Source organism: Doryrhamphus excisus, chromosome 19, assembly GCF_030265055.1.
Source record: "Doryrhamphus excisus isolate RoL2022-K1 chromosome 19, RoL_Dexc_1.0, whole genome shotgun sequence".
NCBI lineage: Eukaryota > Metazoa > Chordata > Actinopteri > Syngnathiformes > Syngnathidae > Doryrhamphus > Doryrhamphus excisus.
In genome coordinates this window covers 8276637-8289187 of record NC_080484.1, presented here as the reverse complement: position 1 = coordinate 8289187, position 12551 = coordinate 8276637, and the positions used below count along the sequence as shown (strand labels likewise).

General features: G+C 41.0%; 1 protein-coding gene across 1 annotated transcript in view; it reads right to left on the bottom strand.

The window, feature by feature from the left end:
• Nucleotides 1-12551, bottom strand: part of rngtt (RNA guanylyltransferase and 5'-phosphatase) — an 87760-nt gene that overhangs the window by 35773 nt on the left and 39436 nt on the right. Inside the window, exon 12 of the mRNA XM_058056207.1 lies at nucleotides 1818-1886. Within this exon, the coding sequence (XP_057912190.1) occupies nucleotides 1818-1886 (69 nt within the window). The remainder of the gene's footprint in view (nucleotides 1-1817; nucleotides 1887-12551) is intronic.

The following is a 12551-nucleotide window of genomic DNA, read 5'->3' as shown; positions in this document are numbered from 1 at the left end:
ATCCAGAAAAAAAACAACACACGCGGCGTCAAAATTAACATGCAAATGTTTCAGATTTTGATGCTTTGCATTGTGAGAAGCTATCATGAGCCATGCAAACACTGCTTGATAAAAGAACATTAAACAAAACAAAAGTTATTAAAGAAGGTTCCAGGAATATACATGATCCAATCTAGTGATGTATTGAGAAGCAGGTGCTCGCGAGCAGGTGTTCTCTATCTGACAAAGCAGAACATTAGATATCCCAGTGGAGAACATCCTGTTGCCGCTTCATTTCTCCTCACCACATTTGCTCACGTGCTACTAATGATTTTCATGTGAACATCTCCATGGCCAGGCCGAGAAAAAAAAGGTGTACTAATATTTGGTTGGATTGCCTTCCACAAGCATTTGTTTCTATCCAAAGGTTCCAAAAGCATCAACATCCATCCATCCGTCCGTCTTTTATGCCGCTTATCCTCACTAGGGTCACACATATGCTGGAGCCTATCCCGGCTGTCTTTAAGAGTTGGGGTACACCCTGGACTGGTCACCAGCCAATCATCCAACCACTCACATTCATACCTATGGACAATTTGGAGTGGCCAATTAACCAAGCATGTTTTTGGAATGTGGGAGGAAACCAGAGTACCCCAGAAACCGGGGAGAATAAGCCAACTCCACACAGAGATGGCCAAGTGAAGAGTCAACCCCAGGTCTTCCTGATTGTGCTAACCACTCGTCCACCGTGCAGCCAAACACCAACATTTTAAGTAATTATTAACACACGTTGTCTAGTTATTACTGTTTTCAGAGGATTAGTGACCTGATGTAGTCTAAAGTAATGTGGAGGAGAACAGCTATGATGGGCCATCTACTCATGGTGCTTACAATGTCCGGGTAGACTCTACAATATGATCTTTATCCTTAACTACAGATGTGCCATTTTGGGAGAAATTGCATATGAATGCTTGAAGCTAAAATTTAAATCTCTATGGAATCCCAAATATAACAAACTCACTTTCTCGGACTTTGTTCCTAGGGAAAAATCCTGTCATATTTGAGTCAGTTTGATAAGGAGTGACGTGTGGTGAGGGGAGGCTGGTGAGGCTTGAAAAAAAATACATAAATGAATAATAACATGAATTAAACATTAATATTTGTCCAATTAACTGTATTATACATTTTCTGTATATAACATTTCTGTGTAAAAATCGCTGAATTTATTATGACAATTATGACAATGAGTCCACATTGAGTTGGCTCATTGTCATGTCACCAACAATAACATTTATCCACGTAATATCTTCAATGTAAGTGTGACATCATTATTCTTGCTCATAGTCCAATAAAATAAATAAAAATATCATACAGGAGGCATTTGGAGTAGCGACCACTGCGTCCTGTAGGGGTGGGGGCGTGCTTGAGCTGGAAGGTGCTGTGGAAGGTCACTGATCTTCTACTTCCACAGAGAACAAGCCAGATAGCAACAGATAGCTTATATACCCAAACTCACCAGGGGGAGATCAGGCTTTTACAACAAAGCATCACAACTTTTCCTGGAGAAGGAAAGGAGGCTTTGTGTACTTTATACACAGATATAATGTAAAAGTTTTGCCACTTTCTCCTTTGGACAGAGCAAAAAAAAAACTCCAAAGTGCCTCACCAGCCATGAACCTCACCACAAGTCACCGGTGTGGAGCAAAAACAGTAGCTCCAGCAGGTAGTGCAAAAAAGGTGATCTTATTGCAGCCACTCACTGAAAATAATCTGCAATACATGTAGCCACAGACCTGTGACAGATCATGATCCCAAACAAAGAAAAGAGGCTTACTTACCCCACATGGCTGGAAAATAAGGCCATCGACTTCATGGCTGACCTGGGATGTGAAACTGCCTTCCAGAAGCTGAAATACAAAAACAATCAAGTTAGAACATACTATAAATATAACATGGATTTGCAAAATCAATGCTAAAAACATCTTTCCCCGTACAAGTTTTGGATGTACTGAACGTGTACAGAGGATTTGACCCGTGAGTCTATAGCAGGGGTCTCAAACACGCGGCCCGTGGGCCAAATGTGGCCCGCAGGACACTAGTTTAAGGCCCCCGCCTTGATATGAAAGTTTAATGTTAGTGCGGCCGGCGCAAGTTTGATATGGATGCTGTATGGTATCATGTACCCAGAAAAAATTATTACGTTTGATTAATGTTCATGTTAAAGGTTAAATAACTTAATAGTTATCCTCCCTATCCATGTGAAAGTGGTAAGTTTTTGGCTTTTTTAAGTTTAAAGGAAATAACTGTTTTATTATTATTATATTTATTTATTACTAATTGAATGATTTTCTTCTTCTTCTTGATTTGTTTATTTTTCATCTTATTTTGTGCAGAAAAATAAAAATTAAGATATTTGAGAACAGTGGAATGTTTTATCAGCACTGAAAAAGTTTGTATATTTTTCTGTTTTTAATAAATGTGTTTTTTTTTGGTGGTTTTTTTTTGGGGAAAATCTGATGTGGCCTAGTCTCACCCAGACCCTAGCTCTAGTGGCCCCCAAGTAAATTGAGTTTGAGACCCCTGGTCTATAGGGTTCTAATAACTAATCTCTGTAAATGAGTGAATGTGTTTCATGGCTTCCATTAGCACCATGTGCCGAAGTGGTAGCGGAGAAAGGGAAAGTGCGTATTAACACATTAGCAGCCTCGGGGAAAGCACGGCTTTTGTTCAGGAAAAGCACATTATATGCAACACCAAGCATAAAAACAGCATATTGTTACAAAACTACAGGAAAGATCATAAAGACGTCTTATAAGAGTGAATATCGGGGGAAAAAAAAGTACACAAACACAGCTTCAAAGCACAGTTGACCAACTTTCATGTCGACGATTCGATTCGGAACGATTTGATAAGACTATTAACCTCGCTGTTGAGTCGTATTAAAATGTCATGTGATCAAGATTAGACCATTCTGACAACATGGGGGGTGGCTAAAACACATTTTTTCTAAGATTTCTGTTGTAAATAGCCTATTTTGATACAAAAAAATCATCATAAGAACTTCAAATGACGCGTATTAATGTACTGTTGTTGCACATTACCATGTTTATTTGCTTATCTGAGTGTTTTAGCCTGTTTTTTTGGGTGGGAAAAAGGTGCTTTGTCGGGATTGCTATTAGTATGATGAGGAGCCTGATGGTGCTGCAAGGGAGATAGAAAATCAATCCACAACTGTATCATATGCCTTGGAAAAGGCTCAGCTGTAATGTGATCCGAAATAGCCAATATAATATACGATCGCACATAACTGCACAAGGCAGCTCGTGATGAAAGCCCTTCAAAGGGCAAACACTAAATGCAGAATGATGAAACTACTGAAAAAGACTATTATAAAGCAAATTGTACATTCTCACTCAAGCTTACAGTCATACTTATCTGTGAGGATATTGGAAATCTCTATGCTCAAGCAGAGGGTATCACGGTTTAGGCAACCAGGAAATTGCCTTGATCAATAAAGAAATGCATTAGTGCATATTGTGCAAGGAATCGGGTATCATCCCTAAGCTATCATGATGGAGTCAAGTAGAAAGAAACTATAGATGGACACCTCTGCTAATACAACACATATTTAACCAGCAAACCAACTAGTGTCATCTCTGCACTCTAGCCATTATTGCGCCCAGTGCTCTCCATGTCCAGGTACTCCCAACATAATTCCCCATTCATGCCTTGTACTTCAAATATTGAAATTGACTGAACTGATATAAAGTGTTTGCTTTATCAATGCGATAATGCCATCCAGGGGCCTGCATGGGTTCAGTTTTACGGCCCCCTGCACAGCAACAACCAGATCTGCATCTGATTTGTTTATCTGTGATTATCTACAACTCAAACCTCGACCATCAAAAACCAAACCCATTAGCTGCTCCATTACCTGTAAAGACCCTTTGAACCCTGCAGCTTAAACAATGATGCAGCTAATTTAAAGCTAAAAGAACGTTTTGAAGTCTTATGAAGCAAACCTGTTTCGATCTGACAAAGCTTAAGTAAGTTTGATTAAGTGTAGAACTACAGCTTCAGCTGTGGAATTTCAGATTTACATGTTCCTTAAAACAGGCTTTTCAACTGTATGATGCAAAAAAAAAATTGTTACGCGAGTAAAATAATCTTTCATTCATTCATTCATTTTCTACCGCTTTTTCCTCACGAGGGTTGCGGGGGTGCTGGAGCCTATCCCAGCTGACTGCGGGCAAGAGGCGGGGTACACACTAGACTGGTGGCCAGCCAATCACAGGACACATATAGACAAACAACCATTCACACTCACATTCATACCTATGGACAATTTGGAGTCACCAATTAACCTAGCATGTTTTTGGAATGTGGGAGGAAACCGGAGTACCCGTAGAAAACCCACGCATGCACGGGGAGAACATGCAAACTCCACACAGAGAGGGCCGAGGGTGGAACTGAACCCTTGTCTCCTAGCTGTGAGGTCTACGCGCTAACCACTCGACCGCCGTGCCAGCCTCAAAATAATCTTAAATTATGTAAATAAGTCTTGTTTACAATACACCAAAATACGAAAACACATACTAATCATAAAACGTTTTCTTTGCACTCAAGAACTTAAAGACTGAATAATGAATTGGATATTCAGGATGGGGGGAAAAAGAATATCACATTAACATAAATTAATCAGAATCTCGCCACTTATTGTACAACTCTGACATTTCAATCAGGAAGCACGGAGTCATTGAGAAAGCACGTGACTTTCATCTGACACACTTGCCATGCAGACCGAGTAACAACCTCACTCCGAGCGTCACAGATCATGACATAATGTAACCAGGAATGAAGATTGGAATGTGAAAATTAAGACAATAAACCCGAATGATGATTCAAAATGTAGTTACATCCAATTCTGCTGCCTCGGACTGCTCGTCACATTCACTAAAAAAAAAACAAACGGTGACTAAAATGTGTACAAGTTGTAAATAAAGCAGAAAAACATCGGTGTTCTTGAAAGGGATGAATGAGTCACAACTGATCACACAAAAAGTTGACAATCATACCGACACGGAGAAGGCAGAGAGCCAGACTAAAAAGAAACACTGCCTTTATGTGGGAACGGCATGTGGGCGGTAAGATCTAGGAGTTCCATTTCACTTCTCTTGCCATCTTAGCACACCCACCACTATCGTTGAGTACAGTGAACCTTGGATGGAGAGAAGAGCAGAAACAAGACTTCCACTCAAACACCCACCTTCTCTCAGGAAGTACCTTGGAGCGATTAAATGAAGAAGTCGGGTTGGGGGGGGGGGGGGGGACCTGCGTTCAGGTTTAAGCTGTTTGGTAAGCAAACACAAAGCAGTGCCTGGTAGGTACCTGTAGGCAAGGTTGAAGGAAAACAAAGCCCCATTTAGGAATCACGCTTCCACGGCACAAAATCAAACACTAAGGCTGTGTTCACGATTGTGGTGTGCCCTTTGCTTCCTATTCCCGGTGGTATTTTTGTCATGGAACCAAAGGCTGCACTGTGAGGAGTTGATTGGGCAGCTTTCATGAGACAACATTTGAACATTGGTTAAAAATGCATGACAAATGCATGTATTGTAATAATTTTTACAATTTTATTTGGAATACATTACACTCTTCTGCACTGTGTGTACGTGAGTGCCCCCGCCTCCACCCACCAAGACAGACTATATGACTAACAAAAGGGCTCACTCCGTTCGTTCCCTTGTTCTATGTAACAAGGCACCAAGGTACTGAAACACACGCAATATAGTGAGGCATGTATTGTATGATTAGTAGTACACATAGGACATTTTTTTCTGAACAATAAATCATGCCATTGGCACAAGAGGTTATTTTTATATTCTGTTATATGTACTAGCTTAGATTTAACCAAACTCCTCACGAGGGTTTGCGTGCATGCTGGAGCCTATCCCAGGCAGGGTACACCCTGGACTGATCGCCAGCCAATCACAGGGCACATATAGACAAACAACCATTCACACCACACACAGCTAAGAGACCCGGATGCATGTTCTCCGCATGCGTGGCTTTTCTCCGGGGACTCCGGTGTCCTCCTACATTCCCAAAACATGCATGTTAAGTGAACAGACTCATCTATAATCTACTTTTAAAGAGCACCATAGTGTCACTCACACAGACACAAAGAGAGAGTGTACAGTGGAACGCATCTTCTCTTATATATTTGTCACTTCTGTATGCTTTTTGCTGTCATTTTAACTAGAACTGCAACAATTAATCAATGATAAATCTATTATCTGGTATTTCGTTGTTTTGTTTTGTTTTATTAATGGCAATACGGTCTGATTTCAGCCTCTCAAATGTGAATCTTTTAATTTAAATCGTCCATGACAGCAGACCTATTATCTATTATCTTTGACTATTGAGAAAAGTCAACATTTTTGCCTCTTTTCTGAACGCTTTGTGTTTGGTTCGTATTGATAGGGCCTACCTGATTATTCGATGAACTAATTCGCTACTAAAGACGTATTGATGTGTTTCGTTCAACCATACCGCTCGCTCCCAAAGACGAATTTACAAGTCTTTTATGTTTTTTTTTTTAGGACGGATGAACGGGTGATTAAAGTCCATGTTTCTTGTTTGGGGTTAATTCACCAATGATGACATTATGTATGCCGTTCACCTTCAATGCTTGTCCGGATTTGAAGAGCCAATCAAAGTCGGATCATTCCATAAAACATTCCTACATGAAGAGTGCAATGCAGAATGCCCACAATAACAACGCTGAGGCCTTATTTTCTGCACGGCACTGACAAGATGCACTTTCCATTCCTCGGGTCCTCCTGCTGCCCATTCATCTTCTGTTCTGGGGAGGCTTGTGTGTGTGGGGGGGCTGAATCAAAGACAGAAAGCATGGATTGATATTCCAGTCAGACTACAGTGCTGTTGTTGCCGAGGATCCTCTCCAGCTTTAAGGTGAATGGCACTGTGAATTCAGCGTATTGTCTGTTCAATAAAAAGCCCACATCACAGACTGCACACGGAGCTGCCAAACCACTGGCTGGTCTGGGGAGTTGGACTCAGTTATGCCGTCTGTAGAAGTTAAGATATTTCTTTTGATAAATCAAGGTAGTTCCATAACAAATGGGTGCAATAGTGTCTGGCACACCCAATTTTAGTGGCGGGAAACAGAGACATGTATATTGGGACGAATAAATCAGCAATGGATCGTGTTAAAGTAGAGCAATGGTGTGAAATTGAACTGTGGATGAAGAATAACCTACTGTAAAACGGCCTGGGTAGAAATATTTCAACCTGTGAAACTCCAAAGTTGCCATCACTTGAAGAATCGTTCTGAAATTAGAAATGCATGCTGGGGCTCTGCCGGGAACATATTTTAAATAGTTTCAGTCTTCATTTGCTATTTTAAGTGAGAGTTTAGTGCACAATCCAACATGACTGAAAAATCCATTCACATATTTGTAGCATTTTTTCACGTAGCATAGTGACTATGTGACTATATGCTCAGTATGTGCAACACGGTACAGTCTTGTACAAATGTTCCCATGTTGTACTCGAGTCCTGTAGGTGGCAGTCATGCACATTACAATGAAAAAGCCCCGGTGCTGTAGGAACATACATAGGAAATACAAGGTCTAACACAAAATCCTGAAAACTAGTGTTTTTTTTAATAGGGCTGTCAATCGATTAAAATATTTGATCACGATTAATCACGTTTGATGGCCATAGTTAACTCAGAATTAATCACATTTAATCACAAATATACGTTTTTATCTATAATAAGCTAGTATTTTATGTAAAAGGATATCAATTTTGGAACTATCGGCCATTGTTTAAAACAATACAGTCAGCAAGGTTATTTTTGTATTTCTATTTTTCTTTATTATTAGCATATTGTACCCACTTATTTCACCTCTTATTTGCTCCCAAATGCTGATACTACGTGGGAATGCATAAAAGTAAGATTTGATGACTTTGAGTGCTAATGTGCATAATGGTGGTACACAACCTCCTTGAAAAACAAAGTCCACCAAGCGGTGGACTGATGTTTGATGATTCCTGCCATAGTTTAATACATTCCTTCATTTTCTACCGCTTATCCTCACGAGGGTCGCGGGGGTGCTGGAGCCTATCCCAGCTGTCTTCGGGCGAGAGGCGCGGTACACCCTGGACTGGTGGCCAGCCAATCACAGGGCACATATAGACAAACAACCATTCACACTAACATTCATACCTATGGACAATTTGGAGTCGCCAATTAACCTAGCATGTTTTTGGGATGTGGGAGGAAACCGGAGTACCCGGAGAAAACCCACGCATGCACGGGGAGAACATGCAAACTCCACACAGAGATGGCCGAGGGTGGAATTGAACCCTGGTCTCCTCGCTGTGAGGTCTGCGTGCTAACCATTCGACCGCCGTGCAGCCCATAAATGTACCACTGTTAGAAAATAGTAGTAGTAGTAGTATTAAAGATACTAGTAAAGTATAAAAACAAATGTGTTAAATATGCTGTATACACTCACATTCATACCTATGGACAATTTGGAGTGGCCAATTAACCTAGCTGTTTTTGGAATGTGGGAGGAAACCGGAGTACCCGCAGAAAACCCACGCATGCACGGGAAGAACATACAAACTACACACAGAGATGGCCGAGGGTGGAATTGAACCCTGGGCTCCGCCGTGCCGCCCATGAATTAATGTATATGTGAGCTGTGAGGTCTGTTTGCTAACCATTCATTTGCCGTGCAGCCTTAGTTTCATACAATACATCATAAATAGGATCAATCACATCGCTATAATGTATGTATGTTTTACCGATAAATCTTTCCCTAGCTAGTTTGATGCTAAATTGTTCATGCTTACCAGTAAGGATAAGCGGCATAGAAAATATATTGATGGATAGTTTGTGCTGATAAACTGCATGTGAATTATGAACTCTAAAATACATGAACTGAGTTCTAAACACTCAAAATGAGCCTATTGAAAGCAACAGGATTTTTAGTATTTACCTGTGTGGACTCTGTCTCTGGACTCTTGTTCTGACCAAACAAAAACCTTGTGATGCCAACATCAGAAACCATACAACACGTGCCAGGCTGAGCCAGTACACACGGTTTTCCTTTCAAGGACATCCGTGCATGCATCCTTTGTTGCATACTTTCAGTCATTAATTCATTACCTGTCTACTTCTTGTATTGCTTATTCCATTTACAATCACAGCTCAGCTGGAGCCTACCAGAGCTGACTGCAGGCAAGAGGCAAGGTACCCTCACAGGGCACATTCAGACAAACATTCACACCTCCAGAGTCTCCAATCAGCCTAACATGTGGAGTACTCGGAATAAAGCTTGCTGCATGATGATATTTCCTTTTGTGAGTGGGTGCAGAAATTGGATTCAGGTGAAAAGGAGCAGTTTGTTGACACAGACGGGAAGGTTGTGCCCCAGGTCTTACTTTTCCATCTGAAAGAGCTGAAGACTAGACAGCAGAGGTGTGAGGTCAGTGCGCCACAAGGAACCTTCAGACAGACAGCATTCAGGTAATGAGACACACCAGTGAGGGGCTGTCACTACTGCCTTGTAGCCTCGTCACTACAAACTACCAGCTTTGGCAGAGTCAAAAAGAGGACTTCGACTCACTGGTGACAAAATAATGGTAACAACACTGTCACGGAAGGGAAACAAGAACTATGGCCAGGTGCAAACTTTGTCCCATACAAACCCTAGCCAACATTGATTTTGCTCCTTTGCATCCTGAATAAAACGATCGTTCAAAATTTGTTCATCTCCATCAAACACATTCAACTGCAATGAGATCTGATTAAATTTGTTAATCATCATTGACGTGCCGGCCACTACAATTGACGTGAAAAATAATAGAGGTTAAAAGTAAACCATAAAAGAAAACCTCCCGATGTATGGGCCCCGAGATGAATGAATGTTCATTCATTCATTCATTTTCTACCACTTTTTCCTCACGAGGGTCGCGGGGGGTGCTGGAGCCTATCCCAGCTGTCTTCGGGCATAAGGCGTGGTACACCCTGGACTGGTCGCCAGCCAATCACAGGGCACATATAGACAAACAACCATTCATACTCACATTCATACCTATGGACAAATTTGGAGTCGCCGATTAACCTAGCATGTTTTTGGAATGTGGGAGGAAACCGGAGTACCCGGAGAAAACCCACGCATGCGGAGAACATGCAAACTCCACACAGAGATGGCTGAGGGTGGAATTGAACCCTGGTCTCCGCCATGCCGCCCATTAATGAATGTATATGTATTTATTTTGTTCTATTCCTCAACCGCTGTGCACAACAGGGTGAATATTGGTCAAAACATGCACCCCTGCTGCATGGCCGGTGCTGTTATTTCTCTGACAAATACACCAAGGTTTGACCCAATAAGTCAGACTGACTTGAAATTTCTCACACAACACTCAATGTGTTCTACAAAACATCCACTGGACCTTTAAGGTGTTTCACCCATCCATCCATCCATCTTCTACTGCTTATCCGAGGTCGGGTTGCGGGGGCAGCAGCCCAAGTAGGGAGGACTAGACTTCCCTCTCCCCGGTCACTCCGTCCAACTCCTCCCGCGGATCCTGAGGCATTCCCAGGCCAGTTGGGAGTCATAGTCTCTCCAACGTGTCCTGGGTCTTCCCTGAGGCCTTCTACTGGTTGGACATGTCCTGGGAGGCGTCCAAGAGGCATCCTAACCAGATGCCCAAGACACATCATCTGGCTCCTCTCAATGCGGCTAAGTCGCGGTTCTACTCAGAGTCTCTCCTGGATTACAGTACGACTCACTTTATCTCCAAGTCCCAATCATCATAAAATTCAGTACACACCTTTCGGGAAATGACAAGCACATGTGCAAGATTGATTGAAAACCATGCCCGTCCTCACCAAAAATATCTTTGCAGGGGAACGGTCGGGACTTGGCAACTAACCATGAGTCAATGAAAATTTGTCGAATTATAAAACTACTACAGTAATGCTAGTAATGCATGAATACTAGCATGTTGTCAAAATAATCCAACAAATTAGGATACAATAAACACACATGAATATACGTGCAATAGTGACAACCACCCATTTGACTATTAATGCTAAACCATAAGAAGAAAATGGTTCATAAGACATGGAAATGAGAAATAACAACAAAAAAAACAATGATAGAAAATGTGCATTGTACTTTTAAGCATGCATCCGTCAAATAATCCCACTATTGTAGTTGTAAAGTGCATGTCCTCCATTCTTTCATTCAGAAGGAAGTCAACATTTGGAGCCTATATTGTATTCAGTAGAAAAACTCAGCCTTTATCTCAGGCAGCGCAATACGGTTTAAACTTTATAGGAGTGCAATCTTAGGTGCCTATTTTAAAAGCTCTCTCGGTTGGAAAAAGCAGTTCCAGATAAGATCTGCTACTTCCTCACGAAGCACTCTAAATGGACTCCTGGGAAGAGCTCGCACCATAAGAGTCAATATCAAATGGGGTCATTTAATGTCAGAATTTGTATTTTTTTTCGTTATTCCCATTTCATTAAACATGATAAATGAAACACATTAATTAATACCATGCATGGGGGTGTTTCCAATAACAATTGCACTGTTATTAAACCGAAATGCACCATCAGTCTTATTTGATCATTTACTCAAACAGATAATATCTTGATGAACTTTTCTGTAAGACTATAACCATTTTCCGTTGATGAAAAATCAGGGGAGAGATATTATGAGTCATTAGAAAAATTATGGCTGCAGTTATCAAGTACAAAACCTGACTGAGGGTGTCATAAATGTCTGAAGAATATGAAAATGGCAAAAGATGCTTTCAAAATATAGAACAGTAGCTAGAACATTCATATTTTGCAATGGTAGATGACATGTAACCGGAAATGATAATATACTGTAGCTTTGAAAACATACAATTTATTGGCCTAAATACCAACAATTGAAGTTACTTTTGATACATATAGAATACAGAATACCAACAACTCAAACCAAATTATGTGGAAATGTTTCATAGCTTTTGAGTTTGAGACCATCCTTTATCAAGCTCCTTGGTACATCCTGTACCAAATGTGTGTTTATTTTAACTTCTTTGTGTTAATGAAGTGTCCTTGTTATGTTGGAATAAAGCGTACTTTGTGTGAATAAAGCCACATAAAAGCCATTTTAATGAGCTGAATACTAGCAACAGATGTGCTGCAAGTGATAGTGGCAGCACAGCTACCCAATAAGCTGGGGACAATCAAAATATTTGCCAGGGTTTAGCAGCGAGCATTATGGGTTGTATGAGCGTCTGTCCGGCAAAACAACACAAGTAGTTAGGCTATAAATGACAAACATTTTCACACACTAGCAGTTTCTGGCAAAAGCAGGTTTTATGAGACACTACCTGGTTAGTCGGGTGCCAAGCTGATACCATATGGGTGATGCAAAGCAGGGTTGTTCATTCATCGGTTGTCAAGTGCAAAACGCTAAATCGAGCTGAGCCAAGTCAGTATCCTTCAATTGTACGACGGTACATCAAGATTC